The sequence below is a fragment of the Lissotriton vulgaris genome, chromosome 6, assembly GCF_964263255.1.
Source record: "Lissotriton vulgaris chromosome 6, aLisVul1.2, whole genome shotgun sequence".
Taxonomy (NCBI): Eukaryota; Metazoa; Chordata; class Amphibia; order Caudata; family Salamandridae; genus Lissotriton; species Lissotriton vulgaris.
In genome coordinates, this window is record NC_141694.1 from 1,170,882,827 (window position 1) to 1,170,903,553 (window position 20,727).

Sequence of the window (20,727 nt, forward strand, 5' to 3'; positions counted from 1 at the left end):
CTACAAATATACTAGAATCCTTGCCCCTTGAAGCAGTAGTGAACTCTGGAGCAACTTCACACTTTGGACCTGAAGCTAATTCTGAGCACCCCCAACAGCCAGGGAAACTGGAGCACCCTCGGCATCTGATTAACTTACCACCCCGGCGCTCCCACCGCCTTGTGTGTAAAGCTATACTTTCAGTGAGCAAGAGTTCAGACTGTGTTTGTAAAACCGCAGACCAGAGCCAACTGCACTCACTTTTATAGCCAGGATCCAGCAGTTTAAACACATTGATACCCATTTATTAGCTGATTTGTACAACATTAAACCAGAAAACCTGGACACATTGTGCCTTCCTCACTTAAATTGTGTTATCAAGCAAATTATTTATTTAACTAAAAATCTTTTTTTCTTCGTTATCTCATATGAAAGCACTTACAGATATGTGATGTCAGAGTACCAGTTGTACAACAATAACACTTTAAGTACTTCCCAATGCAGTGCTATAATGTACCTATTAGTGCCAACGCGTCCACGTTAAAGAACAGTACAGGATGTAGCACCCAGAGTAATGTGCTGCATGGCTAAATACTTATAAGATCCCATAGGCGAGACCTATTGGCTATGCCAATGCTTGTTTTTATTATGCTTATTATGTTTCATCGCTGTGATGAAGATATTCACAACCTACCATACTGCCAGGCAGGATGGCCCTAGAACTCCACTCAGTCAATATTTTTAAGTGTCGACTGTCAGTACACAATGTACCACTTTCTGTTATAAAATCTAATAAAATGTCTTAAAGAAAAGAAAATTGACCATGAGATATTTAGGCATTGTCTATACAGCAGAACCATGTCATAGTCCATCATGTTCTAGGCACCAGTGATGTCAGGAAGAGGCAGATGGATCAATTGGATTCTTAATTATTTCCTTAACAGGATCCTCAGCAATATTTTAGAAATGAAAAGTTATTTATAAAGGACTCCATTACAAAACAAGCATTTGCAATGCAATCTGTCTCGCCTTTCGGACCTTATATGTATTTAACCATGCAGCACATTAGCCTGGGTGCTGAAACATCTACTGTTCTTTCACATGGAGGGAAAATAAGCACCAAACTGCGTGACACGCCAGGTATGGGAACACATGGAGAGAAATATTGCCTTTCATATGGAAATGGTATAGTCCAAAGCTCTGTTTTTAATATAAAATCAGGGCCTTTGGTGGTTATATTAGTGAAAATACAAGATTTAAAAAAAAATATTATTGTCTACAGGTGCTCATGGAAGACAATTTCTATGGTGTGGAACCTAGAGAATGCTATAGTGACTCTGGTATATTACTGACCTTTGCTGGTAGTTTTCTATCAAGAAAGTTTAATCGAGTCAATTGCCAGGAAAAAAGGGAAGGAAAGTCCCTAAGCAGAAAGCAATTCTGGTATTTTACTGACCTCTGCTGGTCGTTTTCTATCAAGACAGTTAAATAGAGGCAGTTAAACAGAAACAAAAGTCCCTAAGCAGAAGCAGACATGTCCTGGAGCTGATCTCCGGAGCCCACAAAGTACATATACATTTAAGTATACTAAAGTATATACAAGAGGTCTCCAATGCTCAACCTAAAAACTGGACCCAGTGAATACTTTTGCAGTGCTAATCCACTTAGGTCTAGGGGCGTGGCCAAGCAGGCTACGATAATAGACGTGCTTTAGCAGCGCACTGTGCCATCCACCCTGCCATGTGCTGAACCTGAGCCCTGGGACTGGCATCTGTGCTGATTTCGGCCCTTAGGAGGTACCCCACACTTTGGAGGCTCACCAATTTTGAGTTTGGCTGTCTTTTGCCCCTCCCTCTTAGCTATTGGCCGGATCGTAGGCCGCACCATCTGCAAGATGGAGGCTGGTGCTGGGATCTAGGCAGCGGCAACTATGCTGGTGGGCTCATCTCACTACCACTTCCTCCCACTCGGCCCCCGAAACCTGCAGCAGGGCTCTACTTCCACCAAGCCTTAGATCCGGGACTCATAGCAGGCCTATCACAGCAATGGGCCTTAATTGAGCTTACCTACATGCTCACCCTTATGATGCGGTGGAACCCCCGCCTAGCAACCCCCTGGGACGTCCTGGCATCTGTGACTTTCGCCACAATCAGGAAAACTACTGAGACTTTCGGTGTCCAGGTCAGGACATGCAGGGACAGTTCTTTACCCCCTGGAGCATTTTAACAGAGCAGGCTTATGCATACAGTAAGCCTTCAGTCGCCTTCCTCTTGGTGGTAGCCTTGGAGAACCCCTCTCTCACCACCGCTTATTATCATTAGGGATCCCCCGGGGGTGCTGGCTGTCTCTAGCCGCCACGGGGGAGCCGGTAGCTGCCACAGCTGGGCTTTGGACCCTGCTGCAATGATGCCCCACCTCACTGAGGTGCCCCTACCTTCAAAGCTCTCCATATTTCACACACTCGCTCCTATACTGTTTAACATAACCCTGTGGTTCTGCGCCCATCCTCCTGCAACAAATCCCAGAGGTAGGGGAGTGCATTCCTGAGGCAAACAATCAAGGGCCGTCTGAAAGCCACCACCCTGTCTCCAAAATTGGTGGTACTTGACCCTCCGTCAACCATACTAGACAGTACACAGCTGGAGAATATGGACGACCTCCCTGAACCCCCATGACAAACTCGATCCGTTGCTAGCGGCCATAGAAATCTCTCGGAAATCTACGGAGCCCGCCCTTGGGTCCCTAATGGCAGAACTCAGATTCCTACAAAATGACCATAAACAACTCACGGATCTGGTGGCCAACAGGGAGAAAACCCAAGCCATGTTACAGCCTCTGACGTCGGACAATCAATGTGCTATTCGTGACCTGCAGGACCGTGTTCCTACACTGGAGGAACATCCGGATGATGCCGAAGGACGCTCATGTAGGAGCAACGTTTGGATCCTGGGACTACCGTAGGGACTGGAAGGCAAAGACCCCATGTCATTTCTGGAAACCTGATTTCGTTCATTAGTCCCTGCCTCAAACCTCACTACTTTCTTTTCACTGGAAAGAGCGCATCACATCTCAGCACACTGACAACCACCAGGAGCCAAACACCAACACACACTGGATAAGCTACTACCCTATTGGGACTTTGGACGTCATCCTAAGAGCGGCTCGGTTTGCATGTCCCTTTAAACTGGAAGACAAACTTTTTTGCTATTTCCAGCTCGTCTCAAAATTCTTGACCAAGGCAAATCTAACTTCTTTACCGACCCCAGAGAAGTCTAGGATTGGATAGATAAAACAATCTGACTCATCCAAGCCCCGGGAAGCAGGGGGACAGGCCTCAACCCCCACACCAGGCCAAAAAAGGCAAGACCTATCCCAGTGGGGCTCCTTCCCGAGAAGACCACCCCTAAAGGCCCGGCACTGGAGCAAATAATAGAAGACTGCAGACAAGCCATCAAGGCTGCAGCCAGCCTGGGGGTGGAGACTGGCCCCTCTGAACTGGACAGTGGCCCACATATTTTTTCCTTGGATGGCAATTCTGGCTCCACTCAGACTACACCCCTACTTCTGCAGGCAACACCACAAACAGCAGACAGTATTATATGACAAAGACACTTACTCCATGCTTGCTGATTACAAACTCATTCACCCTGACATTTGTCACTTGTAATGGCCAGCCGATCCTCCTCACCGCCCAGACCTCATTGCACCCCCCCCTTTTCCCCTTCCCTATATGCACCTTTACATAGCTTGAATATGCAACTCCTGCCAGGACACGGACGGCCACACCACTACAGGCTCACTTTGCCCCAGCTAACACCTTCTTTTCTGTTGCCTGATGGCTCCTTCACCTATTCACTAGTTTTTATGATTTTCGCCTAGATACATCTGATCGACAATCTCAGAGTAGTGACATTCTGATTCATAACGCTCACACCGCCAAGCCCAGATCAACCATAATGCTGACACACAGGGTGGACCACTCTTGCACCCATCTATTCCTCAATATGGCCACCACCCAGAGTGTTCAGTTGGTTATCCCTAACATACAGTTTGGGCGTACCATGCGTTGCGGTAGGCTCTACGTGTTCTTATGTGCATACCTATTCCTACATGTCACCCTTACCTTTACACCACCACGGAGGCAGCCATACATGGGACATTATTTGAGGTGCAGAGAGGCAGACATGGCTGCATGGAGATGCTTATTGACCTTTCCCAGGTACCTTGCGATAGATCACCCATGCATGACATGTAATGGCTCCGCCTACAACCACTAGCTTTCTCGCGCTCACTGTCGGGAATGCAAACAGCACGAAAGCGTTAGTCCATTAACTCATACCTCAAAAGGCAGCAGGCGCTAATCATTTTTCCTTAGGAAACTGACACTACCACAATAGAATTGCAACACCTTCAGAAACATTGGCGTGGGTCTGTTTGCGCTTCCAGTTACTCAGCTTACACCAGGGGGGCCTAGATGTGGATTAGTCAGAGTGTTCCCTTTCAGATAACAGAAACAATCATTGACATAGAGGGGCGTTAATTGCTGCTCGGGGACAGCTAGATGGTATCCCTGTTCTCCTTGGTAGCATATATGCCTTGAACTCCAACTAGGACACATTCTGGATAATACTCTCAGATGTCTTGGCTCACAAAACTCATTTACTGTGGATTCTGGGTAGCAACTATAACTGTCTCCTTGATTAATACGTGGACCACTCCCACTCGCCGCTACCACGCATCCCCCTTCACACAGACAGAGCGCTTTGCCGGCTGGGTAATGACAGATGCGTGGAGAGCCCTTTACTCCTTACCATCGATACCTTCACAACCTATATGTGCGCTTTGAGTGCATGCTATGCTCATAACTCTGTGGCCCTCGATCCGTACTGCAGACTACTTGGGCCGAGTGGTCTCAGACCACAACGCCCATATAGTGGAAATACAATGTGGCGTCCCCCAACCTCCGACCCCCACATGGTGTCTCCCCCGAGATTGCCTGGATGACCCTGTCTTCCGAGATATCCAGGAGTCACACATATGACATTACTTTACAGGACACTTGAGTGGGACGCCTTTAAGGAAGTCATCTGCGGCATTTGTATCCAAGAAATTGGAGGGGTCTGTTGGACCCTTCACAGGGAAATAACGGAGACAAAATTTCGCCAAACTTTGCTGGAGCGACAGGCAGAGCAGGACGCTTCACAGTGGGCCATGATGGATGAGGCAAATCGCAACATGCAGCTCTCTTGGAGCGTCTATGATTCTTTAATCTTACTGCTTATGTGGCTACGGCCCACATGAAAGGATATAATTCTAGTTGCCTCCTTGCCTGGTTGATTCATCAGGAGCAGAGAGCAACTTCCATCCTCAAGCTCATCTCCCCCACTGGCATAACCCTGAGTGCGCAACAATACCCTACAAGAGTTCTCCAGATACTAATTTGAAATTTATACCCATATTAGGAAGGGGTGAGGAATTATTCTTATCACACCTATCTCTACCGCAGATATCTGCAATCCAATTTAAAAGCCTGGATACTCTGATTACCGCCGCCGATGTAATGCAGATGATTCAAGATCTTGCTAGAAATAAAACCCTGGCCTCGATGGCCTTCCTATTGAGTTCTACAGCACGTTCGTTGGCAGTCTGGCACTTTGCTTAGCATATTGGGAAGGGATGAGGAATTATTCTTATCACACCTATCTCTACCGCAGATATCTGCAACCCAATTTGGAAGCCTGGATACTGTGATTACCACCGCCGACGGTATGCAGATGATACAAGATGTTGCTAGAAATAAGACCCTGGCCTCGATGGCCTTACTATTGAGTTCTACAGCACTTTCATTGGCAGTCTGGCACCTCGCTTAGCCCAAACGTACGAGGCTATGCGGTAGGGTGAGCTTCAATTCTCTCTTCAGGAATCTTTGCTTGTTTCTATTCCCAAGCCCAACCAGGACCCTACATGCGCATCCTCATACTAACCTATTGCTATATTAAGGGGAAATTATAAAATACATGGAAAAATCTTGTCCTCTAGGTATGCACAAATCCTTCCAGAACTTATCCACCCAGACCAAAACAGGTTTGTCCCTGGTAGCAGCACTTCCCACAACCTTCGGGGTATTTTGTACGTGCAGGATCAGATACAGTGGCGATTCCCATTAGAAGCCTCCCTGGTTCTCAAGTTCGAGAAGGTGTTCAATTTGCTTGACTGGGAGTACTTATTTAAGGTCCTTGCACAGATGGGTATAGGTAAGCATCTTCTAGCCTATAAGCTGCTCCTGTATAAAAGGCCTCTGTCTCAGGTCAGGTTAGGCTGTTATATCTCCTCCCCATTCTTGATAGAATGTGAGCGCCGGCAGGGGTGCCCTCTCACTGCCCTGCTATTCGCGATAGCTATGGAACAACTCACCATCTGGCTGAGGAGGGATGGTCAACACTGGGGTATCCCCGGTGCTGACCGAACTCACGCAATGTCATACGCGGACGATCTCCTACAGTACCTCTGCAACGCCCGTGCAGACCTAACCCTGTCCATGACTCACTCCAGGCGTTTGCCAGGCACACAGAACTTGTGATCAACTGGGACAAATCCTATGTTTTCCCGCTCCACCCTGACTTGACCCCACAGGAGATCTGTTTGGGTGGGATACCACTTGCCTGGTGGAACTCTGCAGTCCAGTATTTAGGAATTTGCCTATATCACTCCCTGACTGATCTCTTAGATGGCAACATGAGACCCGTACTGACAGCACTGAAATCAGTGGTACATTTCTGGAAGAGAATGCAACTTGCTACCACAAGGAAGATAGCTTTATAAAAAATAGTGAATGACGCCCTTTCCTAACGCTACTTATAACAGAATTCAGAGAATTTACCTGCCCTAGATACCTAAGATTACTGCGTCTAGCGGACACGCCAATCTCACAGGAGAATCCTAAACGCAAGTCCCATAGACCGTGATGAATCACATCATGTCTCGCACTTTCTGTGTACCCTTCCAATTGTATTTACCCTAGTGGACGAGGGGAGGGGGGGGGGGCGGATAGTTGGGGGTCTTTCTTTCCTTTCCCTGTCATTGTATTGTTTCTTACTGCACTACGTTCTGTTTATTTGTAGGCCCGCTCCAAGCACTTACTGAAGTAATATTGCCCAACGGGGCAATTGTTGTCTATATCTAGCTGATCCTGGGAGCCGGGGGCCATGTGCTCTGTTCTATTCTCTGTTTTTTGAATCAATAAAAAGATTTAAACCATAAAAAATAGTGAAATTACATCACCTTTTATGTTACTTTACCAACCTACCGATGATACGTCCCCACAGCTTCTTCCGCAAACTCAATTCACTGTTAATAGAACTGGGGCAGCGGTGAGGATTGCTTAGGCACGCCTCCATCTGAGGCCTTCTTCCAGGTGGCACAATTGCAATGGTTTGCCAGGTGGTTGGTCGGCCAACCACAATCTAGAGGAAACATACCATGGGTCAAAGTCCCTCACAGCTACCACTTTTCAGGGCTTCCTGCTCCCACAACTCTTACCGGATTCCCTACACTCTCTACAATACAAGTGTAGGTTGCGCACAAATGTATCACCAGAGCGTGTTTTCCCATCCTCCATTTGCCCCCGGGTTTCAACTGCTAGCTCCTCATTACCCAGGAACTAACTCTACCTCAGAATTGCATAGCTGACACAACCTACTTTAAGAACCCCTAGTGGAAATCCTCCCGGCTATCCACTCTCGACAGTCTACACTCCCTAGACCTTCTCTTCCTCTCCTCGTTTACACATATTGGGCCTCTCTCGCCGCTCTGCCTACCCTGCTATTTCTATATTATGTGTACTGCCCTCCACCTTATCACATTTTTGCCTGCCTACCCCACCAACCTCTAGTTGTGGATTTTATCCCCTGAAGTTGTATTGGTTTTTGTCATAATGTACTTTGATTGGACCTTGTTGTAGCATGCCATATATACCGGTTGTTTTACTATCTTCAATCAATCAATCAGGGAGAATATAAGCGCGGTACTCACCCATGAGGGTCTCAAGGCGCTGGGGGAAGGGGGTGGGAGCAGCTCTGGTTATTCGAAGAGTCAGGTCTTGAGGGTCTACCTGGAGATGTGTAGGGTGGAGGCGCGCCTGATGTTGATCAGCAGCTCATTCCAAGTCATGGTCGCAATGTAGGAGAAGGTTATTCCACCAGTTCTTGCTCTGCAGCTGCGCGGGGGTTCAGCGAGGGCAAGGTCAGCGGATCGGAGGTTCCTCTTGGGTACGTGGAAGGAAATTGTGTCTTTGAGATATTAGGGTCCGGTGTTGTGGAGGCATTTGTAGGCGTGGGTGAGCATCTTGAAGGTTACTCTTTTCTCAACAGGGAGCCAGTGGAGGTTACGCAGGTTCTGGGTGATGTTTTTGTGTCGGGGGATGCCAAGGACGAGTCTGGCTGCGGTGTTCTGTGTGGCTTGGAGTTTGCGGAGCAGAGATTTGTTCATCCCGGCATAGCGAGCGTTTCCGTAGCCCAGTCTGTTGGTTATGAGTGCGTGGGTGACGGTCTTCTTCGATTCGGGGGATCCATTTGAAGGTCTTTCGGAGGATGCGGAGGGTGTTTAAGCAGATGGAGGCAACGGCGTTGACCTGTTGGGTCATGGAGAGGGAGGAGTCAAGTACGATGCCGAGGTTTTTGGCGTGGTCCGTGTGGGTGGGGGGGGCTGCCGAGGGTGGTAGGCCACCAGGACTTATCCCATGCAGAGGAGGAGGGTCAGAAGATGAGGACTTCTGTCTTCTCCAAGTTGAGCTTCAGGCAGCTGCTGCTCATCGAGGATGCAATGTTTTTCATTCCTTCCTGGAAGTTGAGTCTGGTGGTGATGGGGTCCTTGATGAGGGAGAAGATGAGCTGGGTGTCGTCGGCGTAGGATACTATGCTGAGTCCGTGCTGTCTTACGATAGCAGTGAGGGGGGCCATGTAGACTTTGAAGAGCGTGGGGCTGAGCAACGGTCCTTGGAGTACTCTGCAGTTGATTTCCGTCGATTCGGAGAGGAAGGGTGGAAGTCTGATTCTTTGGGTTCTGCAGGCGAGGAAGGAGCGGAGCCAGTCGAGGGCAGTTGCCTGAATGCCTGTGTAGTCTGACGGTGAGTGTGCAGTGGGAGATGGTGTTGAAGGCTGCAGAGCGGTCGAGTAGGATCAGGGCTGCGGTGTGTGCTTGGTCGAGGAGGGTGCGGATGATGTCTGTGGCGGTGAGTAGAGCAGTCTACGTTCTATGGTTGGTGCGGAATCCAGACTGGGAGGGGTCGAGGATGCAGTTTTCTTCAATAAATTTCGTTAGTTGGAGGCTGACGGTCTTCTTGGTGACTTTTGCCGTGAAGGGGAAGAGGGAGATAGGTCAGTAGTTCTTGAGGTCTGTGGGATCTGCTGATGTCTTCTTGAGTAGGGGTCTGACTTCTGCGTGTCTCCAGTCGTGGGGAAAGATGCCGGTTTTGAAGGTGGCGTTGATGGTGTGTTGTAGTTCTGGAGCAATGGCGGGGGCTGCTCTGTGGAAGATGTACGGCGACGGGGTTCTGTGGGGGCTCCTGAGTGAATGCCTTTCACGGTTGATGCAGTGTCTTCGGTGGTGACTAGGGTCCAAGAGGAGATGGTGGGCTGGCTGGTGTTGCTGGAGGATGGAGGGGTTTCAGAGTCAGGTGTCTGGTTGTTGAAGTTGTTGTAGAGGCCCTTGATCTTCAGGTGCAAGTAGGAGCTGAGCTTGTTGCAGAGGTCCAGGGGGTGATGTCTGTGGTTTCACTGGGGGGTTTGGTGAATTCCTGGATGATGCTGAAGAGTTCCTTGGATTTGCTGGAGTTGGCAAAGATCTTGTTCTGGATGAAGGTCCTTTTGGCGGATCTGATGCGTTGGTGGTATTCTGTCATGGCGTTCTTGTAGGTGGTACTGTGTTCGGAGGATTTGCTGTTTCTCCAGTTTTTCTCAAGACGTCTACAGGTGTGTCTGGATTCTTGGAGGTCGGCGATGAACCAGGTGGCCTTCCGGAGGCGCTGAATGTCGGGGTTACGTAGGAGTGCGAGCTTGTCTGCGCAGCTGGAGATCCATCTGTGGAGTTCTTTGGCTGTGATGTCGACATTGGTCAAGTTGGTGAGGGCATCGCAGTTGAGGGCGGAGTTGAGCTGCTCCTCATGATTTTGCTCCATATCCTTCATGGGGGCGGGGTGCATGTTTGGGCGCTGTGGGTTTGTTGATGTGGAAGTGTACGCAGTGCTGGTCCGTCCATGGGGGTTGTGTGGTGTGGCTGAAGTGGATGTTGTTACCTCCTACGAAGATGGGGTCAAGCGTGTGTCCTGCCTTCTGGGTGGAGGTGGTGACGAGTTGTTTCAGTCCAAGGTTGGCGAGGTTGTCCAGGAGGGTGGTGGAGTTCGGGTCGTTGAGGTTGTGAGGCGGAAGTTGAGGTCTCCGATGAGTATGCAGGCAATGGAGGCGATGGCGTGGGGTGCGACGAGGTCGGAGATGGACGTGCTGAACGCAGTTCGAGGTCCAGAAGGTCTGTAGGTGAGGGTGCCTCTTAGGATCCTTCTGGGGCTGGGCTGGATCTGGGAAGGGAGGTGTGAGGTGGTGGGCAGGCTGTCGCTAGAGCTGGAGGTCGTGAGTCAGCGGAAGATCTTGTGTGCAATGGCAAGTCCTCCTCCTCTTGGCACTGATATAATGCGATCATGCTCAGGCTATTGTATTTCTGATCGTGCTTAATACTTTATGCTTATTTTTATGTCTCTTTTTTGGGAATCGTCTTGCAATACTTTATTTATGTTTCCTACAAACCCTCATAAAAACATATATTTAAAAAAAATAAACTTAGGTCTGCTTATCTCAGATAATTTGTACAATGATTTTTAACCAATAACAAAGAAATTAACAAACGTAGCGGAATACGTAATATCAAATGAAACTCCTAAATGCAACCATCCAGGACATACAAACATCAATATACAAGTATGAAAAAGCTCCCTCTTGATGTTAAGAAACTCCCTTAGCTTGATAACACAAAAAAAGTAATCTTTATGGTGTGATGCCATATTAGGTATTACAATAATATTGGCAGATATTTTAAATGTGTGTTGCCAGTGACAAAATGCAGATTCCACCACTAACCTTTCTCTTTTAGTAATAACAATTGTAAATGGATTTATGCAGAAATTTTATAAATGTTTTACATATATGTTAAAACATTAAGCCAAAGATAGAACATACATAGAAAATACATATTTGCATATATTTAAGCTCATTTACCCAATAGAGCTTAGTGTATTGAGAAGTGAAAGACCCTAAAAGTTGCACACAGATGACTTAAAATATGTAGGTGCACATGAAGAGATTTCACCTTAGCAAACTCCACCATGACAACAGTGGCTGCCAGTCTTTTAACTGTAAGGTTGGAGGCTGGGCTTTCCATCCGCAATGACTCTTCATAATGCTCGGTGTCTTAAACTACCACTGGTTTGGGAGCTCCGGAGGAGATGGCCAGTCGACCCCTGCAGAGGGTTGCTCACCTCTGTTTGGAAGCGCCGGCCACGCCTTCCAGTCGACCCCGACCAGAGGACCAGGCCCTCAGCCTGGGAGCTCCGGCGATTGAGGCCAGTCGACCCCAGCTGAGTAGCTCCCCCTCTCCGTCTTTGGATCCGGCCCTCAGCCTGGGAGCTCCGGCGATTGAGGCCAGTCGACCCCAGCCGAGTAGCTCCCCCTCTCCCTCTTTGGATCCGGCCCTCAGCCTGGGAGCTCCGGCGATTGAGGCCAGTCGACCCCAGCTGAGTAGCTATCTCCGCTCTCCCTCCTTGGATCCGGCCCTCAGTTTGGGAGCTCCGGCGATTGAGGCCAGTCCACCCCAGCTGTGTAGCTTTCCCCTTCCCTCCTTGGAGGAGTTTGGCAGCCTAGCCCTTACGATTTCATCCGGCTCGCCTCTTGATCCTCTTCCTCCAAAACTCTGGAAGGTGTTTCAAGAGGATCTTTTCCAGCCCTTGCATTCCATCTGTTGCCAGTCGTTTGAAACAGGGACGGTACCGGGCTGCTGGAAGAAGGCAGTGGTATCTCCGCTCTTAAAAAAACCTACGCTTGACCCTGTCTGCCTTTCCAACTACCGGCCAATCTCCCTGCTACCTTTTCCAGTCAAAATCATGGAAAAATTGGTTACCCGCACTCTGTCCGGCTTCTTAGAAGGGAACACCTGGCTGGATGAGACGCAATTCGGTTTTCGCCCAGCTCATGGGACGGAATCCGCGTTGGTGACCGTGTTAGACAATCTGCGGGCGCGAGTCGACAGTGGTCGGGCAGCATTTTTGGTGCTGCTCGACATGTCGGCCGCGTTCGACACGGTCAGCCATCCTACCTTGATTTCGAGGCTGGAAGAGTGCGGGGTCAAAGACAAGGCCAGGGACTGGTTAATCTCCTATCTGGACAACCGTCAGCAACGGGTTTCGCTCCCTCCCTTCAGTTCAGAGGAGCGGAGAGTAGGACAAGGAGTACCTCAGGGCTCAGCCATCAGCCCTATACTCTTTAATATCTACCTCCGCCCTCTAGTCCAGCTCATTAAATCATTTGGGATCTCCGCATTTAATTATGCGGATGATACCCAGCTGGTCTTTTCACTGGAGGGACAGGACGCAGTCCCATTGGAGACCTTCCACCGGTGCATGCAGGCTACAGCGGAATGGCTCCGTTTGAACTCGTTACAGTTCAATGGAACTAAGACTGAGGTCCTGTACTGCTCCAATGACCGAGTTCCCCGAGATCTCCCAGACGATTTTTGGCCCCCGTCATTTTCAGAGACGGTGTCAGCCGCACAATCGGCACGTAATCTGGGTGTCATTTTTGGGCCCAACCTGCAGCTGGATCTGCACGTAAATAAGACCACCTCAACGTGCATGATGTTGATCCGCATGCTGCGCTAGGTTTTACCCCTCCTCCCTGAGCAAGCCAGACCAGAAGTAGTGCGAAGTACCATCCTAAGTCGACTCGACTACTGTAACGCACTACTTCTGGAGGCCCCGGTAACACTTCTGGGCAAGCTTCAAAGGGTGCAAAATATGGCTGCCAAACTCGCCCTCTCCCGCCCCTACCACAGCTCTTCCACGGCAGCGTTACAGGAACTCCACTGGCTGCCGGTCCATCTACGCGTACGCTACAAAGCAGCGTGCATTGTGTTCAGGGCTATCCATGGCCTGGGCCCAATCCCTTTGCGGAGAATGTTTGCCTGGTACCTTCCATCCCGAGCTTTACGTTCCTCTTCATCCAGGCTACTAATAGTTCCGCGCTTCCAGAGAGTGAGGATGGGTGGCCGATCGTTCAGAGTAGCGGCGGCCAAACTCTGGAACTCCCTGCCAATATCCCTGAGAAGTCTTGAGGATCTCTTAGCCTTCAGAAAGGCGTTGAAAACTTACCTCTTCCCTAGGACAGGCTGAGCCGCTGAATTTGCTGGATCATGGGTCAAAGCGCCAGGATGCCCTTGGTGGTGACAGGCTGCGCTATATAAGTATACCACAATACAATACAATTAAAAGTGACTTTATGGGGCGGAAGTCTGGGGACAGTGTGATATGAGTTGTTTGGATATTGGTGAAAATAATTTTTACATCACTATCATCATCTCCCTAAGGCAACCCCCTACCCTACTGCTACATCATGAGGAAATGGGCCTTTAATCATCCACCCCCTTTTTAGTCCTGGATGATCTCGGATAGGGCAATTTTCAGAGACACATTGAGAGCTTTACTTTCCAAGGAGGGCACTACTTCGCTTCTACGTCATAAACAAATAAAACAGTTCATATTTGTCTCTAGCTGGGCCCATTACAGGCTACAGATGGGCTTATGGCTAAGTCTACTATTTAGTGAACGGACTAAGAAGTCTAATTTTACATTTTAAGCCTTTCCTTTTTCTTTTTAATTAAAAGATACATCTCACAGTCTGCCCACCTGGTGCAATGGACCCAGTTGAGATGGCCACTGAATTATATTTACATACCAAGATAATGAATAGCTATATAGGTGACTTCTTCCCCTGGTGGGGTGATTTTAATGCCAGGATCAGGAGTCCCACTATGCTACATGAATTGTCTCTGCCCTTAGTTGCGACAGATGCTGAATGGTGCCTACCTGAACAATCAATCTTGAAGACAGAGGCAGGCTCTTCTACAGTTTGCATCTCAGCTTTAGACATTTTAATAACGAGAAAAATGCATCACCCATAAGTGTCTGTAAGTTAATCATCTTTGTTAGTAGAATTTACTGTGGTATGTGGTGACAACAGGATTGTATTTCAAGATGACAGTAACCACCTTCCACGTATCTTTAATCTTTATAATGAACATAGGGCACATTGATTAGATAAAAAACATCGCCGATGCCGTGCAGCAGGTCTAAATACTTTTTAAAAATACTTTGACGTAGTTGCCGTTTTATTTTGTAGTTGATCCATGAGTTCCACAAGGAAGAGAACCAAGATGACATTTTGGCCACTGCCTCCGGATACTGGCAATTACACTGTAACTTTATTGGAAGATGACAGAGTTGATTGCGTTTGTCTATTACAATGTCTCAAAACGAGTGTGAAAGCTGAATTCCACAATATAGCTGAGTACCAGTAGGTACCCCCTACCAGAAAGGAATCCAAAAGATGTAATCAAATGTATTCACTGGTAAAGTAAAAAATAAAAATCATACAACTTTATGAAAGAAAATGAAACATTACCCAGAGACAGCAAGGCTTGGTGAATTTCATTCATCACATTTTTATAAACTTCTTTTTGCCATTCATGTAAGAGCCTCCACTCCTCTTCAGAGAAATTGGCAGCAACATCGTGAAATGTAACTGGTGCCTGAAACGACAAGTTTTAAATCATATTCTTAACCATTTTTAAAGTGTAACATATTATGGAATTATTGATATAAAATCAGATCTTGTTTCCATTGATCTAAAAATTATTTTGCAAACACTGATATCTCAGATATAGTTCCTGAGTGAAAACTTTAGACCATAACATAAACGCTACAGTGACAAAGAAACAGGTCTAGTGCTTCTAACATTTAATCCTGTCTTTTGCATTTGTGAGATAGGTACCCCTTCCTACCCACAGTTTGCAACATATGTACGCTGCCACCTTTTTGCATGTGAAACTCAGGATCCAGAAGATGATCTCAGAAAAATATTAGGGAATCTCATGTGAAAAATATTTTTTCTTTACCAAAATCCCTTGAAGTGCAAATTCACCCTGCCTTTCTTAATAGTACCACAAAGGTAAACAAAAAAAAAGTACTATTACGAAGCAGCACAATATTATTTAGAAGAGAGTTTTATTCAGTAGGTGGAAAAACCTCTGGCCACCTGAGCTCCACGATCTCCCGACCACCACATTCCAACGGTCACTTGAGGCTCGTGTGGCAAGGGAGGTACCAAAAGGGAAGGTAGAGAGGGGCGGGAGCGAAGGAAGAAAAGTGGCAAAGCAATATGCGTAAAATATGACTCACCACCTTCTCTAGGGGCTAATAAGATTATCTCTAGTCTTGCACCTGGTGACACCACGTTTATCAACTAGACATGTAGTTGAAGTATAACTCCAGAAATGCTAAAAAATATATCCGTAATTACTCTGCTTAAAATGCCACTTTAGACCAAGAGAATGATTACCCTAGTGGGGCACAATTTTGAAGAAAGTGGTGGTTTCTCACAAACGCATTTAGATAAGTAACAACTTCTAGATAACTAGAAATCAGGATTTCACGCACAACATGGAACAGAATCAGTACTTGTTTCATTCATGGATAACCTTCTTCGACTGCACATGAGGAATACCTGTCACTCCTTATCCGGCTCATCTGTTGTAGCATTCAACACTGTTGATTTTGAACTCTTTCTTACCTGAATTAAAACTGAAGCATGTTTAAACAAGCATTTACAATGCAATGGTTTCGCCCTTGGAAAAGTTAGAGTTATTGGCATTGTAAATGACAAAATTTGTATTTATGTGTTGGTTTTGAAAACAGATAAATACATGGCATTGTCATTTACATTTCCATTAGCTTAATCTCTGCAGTCACTCTGCACTCTCTAGCACTCCCTAGCACTCCCTACTCATGCTGCACTCTCTCGCACTCCATAGAACTCCCTACTCACTCTGCACTCTCTAGCACTCCCTACTCACTCTGCACTCTCTAGTACTCCCTAGCACTCCCTACTCACTCTGCACTCCCTAGCACTCCCTACTCCCTCTATACTCTCTAGCACTCCCTACTCACTCTGCATTCCCTATGCACTCTCTATGTACTCTGCACTCCCTATGCACTCTGTACTCTGCACTCCCTCTGCACTCCCTATGCACTCTGCACTCCCTATGCACTCCCTCTGCACTCCCTCTGCACTCCCTATGCACTCTGCACTCCCTATGCACTCTCCACTCCCTATGCACTCTCCACTCCCTATGCACTCTGCACTCCCTATGCACTCTCCACTCCCTATGCACTCTCCACTCCCTATGCACTCTCCACTCCCTATGCACTCTCCACTCCCTATGCACTCTCCACTCTGCACTCCCTATGCACTCTGCACTCCCTATGCACTCTCCACTCCCTATGGACTCTCCACTCCCTATGCACTCTCCACTCCCTATGCACTCTCCACTCTGCACTCCCTATGCACTGTGCACTCCCTATGCACTCTCCACTCTGCACTCCCTATGCACTCTGCACTGAATCAAATCAATGAATCAAAATAACACAATGCCTAATGGAAAAGCTCTTAAGTTCTTGGAAACGTAGACATCTCTGCAAAGCCAATAATGTACTCCTCAAAAGTAAACGATGCAACAGGATCTCAATAGACTTGTGCTTCTTCTCAGGTTTTACTTTCAAGGTGTAGAACACCAACTCTGGGGACACCAGAGGCGGCTCCACCTTCACCACGCGTGAGAAACCATCTACTCCTAAGCAAGCTGAGGTTATACTCAGAACCTGGATGTACATTCAAACATGGCTACAAAACCAACGACTACCTCTTGAGACGTCTTATAGTCTAAACATGTTGTGGGCTCTCTCCTGTGATCCATTGCAATGCATGACCGCTACATATTATCGGATGTACTCATTTGATGTTATGCACTTTAACATCCAGTTTGATAATGTGCAAACAACAGAAAACAAAAAAAATACCCATATCTGCAGAATTAACTACGTGTAAGAAAGGGAAATGGCAAAGCTGGAGAATGTCCGGCAGGCGAGGAGTCGAACCTCCCACTCCCTATGAGGCGAATAATCTACAGGATGAGCGTACTTCATGTTCCGTTGTCCTCCAAGCCAAACTACTAGTATGCATTCATAGTAGCTCTTTATACAAGTACAATCCATAACTTCTTGCCACCAGGCTCAAATCAAACATACAACCATATCAAGAGAAGCAACACTCTTCATATTGGAACACTAGAGACCTGTGATCCTGATGAAGACCTCTTATGTACACTGCTGGCCGCCTCATTGAAGGCCATAAGACATTCACGCACATCTCCCACACTTTCAGGAGCTTGACTGGCTCCCTGTTCCAGTTCAAAACTTACTGCAACATGCAAAGCGAATCATGTTAATATGACAGAATACTGGGCAAAGAAACTGTCCATCACCGGCTGCCTTCAGGAAATTTAGAGAAAGCTAGCCTTGCAGAACCAGGAGAAAAACATCTTCAGTCTGTACTCCTGAACTTTGGAACAACTTCTGCGACTTGTTGCTGCATACCCTACCCATCAACGACCCACCAAAGCCGCCTGTATCCAAGCGCTGTATTTCCATGCCCTACCCATCAACGACCCGCCAAAGCCGCCTGTATCCAAGTTCTATATTTCCATTCCCTACTCATCAACGACCCACCAAAGCCGCCTGTATCCAAGCGCTACATTTCTATGTCCTACTCATCAACGACCCACCAAGCCGCCTGTAGGTATCCAAGCGCCTGACACCCTGACCGGAAGGGACATCTACTTCCAGGCAAACGCTGGAAGATTGGTAGCTCTGGAGCACGTTATTACACGAACGGACACACGGGGAGCGGGAGGGGGGTACGAGTCGGGAACGGACACAGGGGTAGCGGGAGGGAGCCTCCCCTAGCCCCAAATAAAACAAATCGACTCACCTGCACCTTGCGACGGCGGCAATCTCTTGGGCACTTCTCTGGTCTCCCTCTTCGGCATGGGAGACCGGCAACGTCAACGGCGGCAATCTCTTGGGCACTTCTCCGGTCTCCCTCTTCGGCATGGGAGACCGGCAATGTCGACGGCGGCAATCTCTTGGGCACTTCTCCGGTCTCCCTCTTCGGCATGGGAGACCGGCAACGTCCTCCGCTTCTCCCGGGGCTCCCTCCAGGCCACGGGAGCCCCGCGTGGGCCGCCATACTTCTTGCCGTCTTCCTTCTTCCCCCAGGCTGCGGGGGGGGCGGGCACTTCCAGCCGGCCGCGCTAGGATTGGCCGGCCGGCTAGTCACTTCCGGGTCGCCGCGGGCAGCGCGGCGGCCCGTCTCTAGCTCAGGCAGGCGGGCGGCGAAGTTTCCCGAGGAGTGGGCTCCCTCGCGGATCACTCTGAGCGGAGATGGGCGGGGGCTCTTGACCAGCAGTGACGTCCACGCAGCTCAACCAATCAGCGCTAACAGGAGCAGGAAGGCAGGTGCCGGCAATGCCGGACTAGATTTGGGGGCGTTCCCGAGGGCTTTTGGCTGACGTAGCGTGACGTCGCCAAAAGCCAAAAATTCTCGGGAACGCCCCCGAATCTGGTCCGGCATTGATGGACAGGCCCGTCTTCCTATGGCTAGCCTCCATTTATGGAGCTAGCCAATGAAAGACGGGGGCGTAGTCCAAGCCACATATACTATACTCATTAGCTTTTTCCTAGCACATGCGTACTTCGTACGCATTGGCTAGGCAAAACCTAAAAATCACTAAGCTGGTTTAAATCTTTTCAAATTGACCAGACGCAAAGTGACACACTCATCTCTGGGAAACCAGCTGCAATTAATGTAGATTGAGAGGTTCCTACACTGTACTCACATCACACCATATTTGAAGGCGTTCCACTGGCTCTCCATTAAAAAATATGGGGAAACATCCTTTACAACGCAACTTTTACCACGCAGTGCCTTTACGACGCAACTTTTACAACGTAAACCATTACAACGCATTGCGCTGGGGGGCGCTCTAGGATAGGGAATAGGTTTAATTTACTATCCAACACCTTCCCTACTATCCACGGGGACTGGAGTTGGAATAGTAAATTAAACTATTCACTATCCAGCGCCCCAAAGCACTATGCGTTGTAAAGGCATGCGTTGTGAAAACCGCGTTGTAAAGGCATGCGTGGTAAAAGCATGCGTTGTAACGTCATACATCCAAAAATAAGCACAATTCAAACCTTTCACCCACACTTTTAAGGCACTAAATAACGCTGGCCCAGCCATATCTCAACAATCACATCTGCCTTCACAAACCTTTCAGACATCTCTGCTCATCCGGATTCCTCCCTGCACAAATCCCACACATTCCGAAAGCCAGATCCGGAAGTCGAGCCTTCTCCTACATCACTCTTAAGGTATGGGCCAAACTAACGCTACATATAAGAGCCCCCCCCCCCCACACTTCTTGAATTCCGCAAGAACCTGAAGACCTAGCTTTTTGAGTAGCTCCACTAGGTACTATGTGTGGCTAGACTCACTCTGGCTCAGTGCCAGTATACCTTCCTGGGTGGTAGTGCATTCTACAAATCTGCATAACATAAAATACTAGAGGTCCCACAGGGATCCTTGCTCTTATCTCCTCGCTTTAATGTCTATATAAGAATATTTCGGGCCAATAACTTGCAACATCATTCCTTTACAGAGGACATACAAATGTGTTTGCATGTCACCGGACTCTATCATGATTTTAGTACTTTGAAGTTAGGTTTAAACAAGATGGCTTCTTAGATGAGCCATCATGTCCTAAAGCTAAAAGAGGGGAAGACCAAGGTGCTAGTAATGAAGTCCGAACTTAAAACTCAAGACTTAACAACACCTCCGAAGCCACCAGAGCTATTTGGCCTAGCAACTTTTATTTTTGCCAAGAAACGTGTGGTTGCATGGGATGATAATCTGAACCTAAAGGAGTACTGCTGAGGGGTCTAACCTTACTCTTAATCCTTAGCCTGGTCAAAGCAACTATGCACCATAAAACTATTGTTGATTCACTTATTATACAAATCTTGACTAAGCATTTCTTTTCCTTAATTTCAGGAATTGTGAGAGCATTTCAAGAGGAATTTGGCTGTTACAATGGCTATCTGTCAACAAATAAATTACTTTCATTTAACATGGCCTAACTCGAAAATATCTCAATGGACTGGTTACTCAATAAATTAAGGAGAAAATCAATGAACACCATCCAACACAAATTCTCAGACCAGCTGATCCCGAGCTCCTGAAAATTCCCAAAATCTGCCTTTAAGGGAAAGGTGACTCTAAATTTTCTGTGGAGCCCAAGAAAATGCAACAGTCTTCCAATTGAGCTAATAAGTAAACATTATCTATAGGCTTCAGAAAAGCAATGATGATACCGCTCTCCAATAGATAGGTTTCTTGCTCTGTGGATAATTTAAATATTTGGTTAATATATTTAATTTATGCTCTGCCCAGGCACCTCATGGTAATGTATTTTGACATGTGTGCCATATAAATATATAAATACTTCAAATAAATAAACGTAGCATTCCTGCCTACA

At 47.6% G+C, this 20,727-nt stretch overlaps 1 protein-coding gene across 1 annotated transcript in view; it reads right to left on the reverse strand.

Moving 5' to 3' along the window:
* The window catches only part of LOC147708593 (uncharacterized), a 198,357-nt gene that overhangs the window by 99,126 nt on the left and 78,504 nt on the right, over positions 1-20,727 (reverse strand). Inside the window, exon 2 of the mRNA XM_086927264.1 lies at positions 14,697-14,823. Coding sequence (XP_086783390.1) covers positions 14,697-14,823 — 127 coding nt within the window. The remainder of the gene's footprint in view (positions 1-14,696; positions 14,824-20,727) is intronic.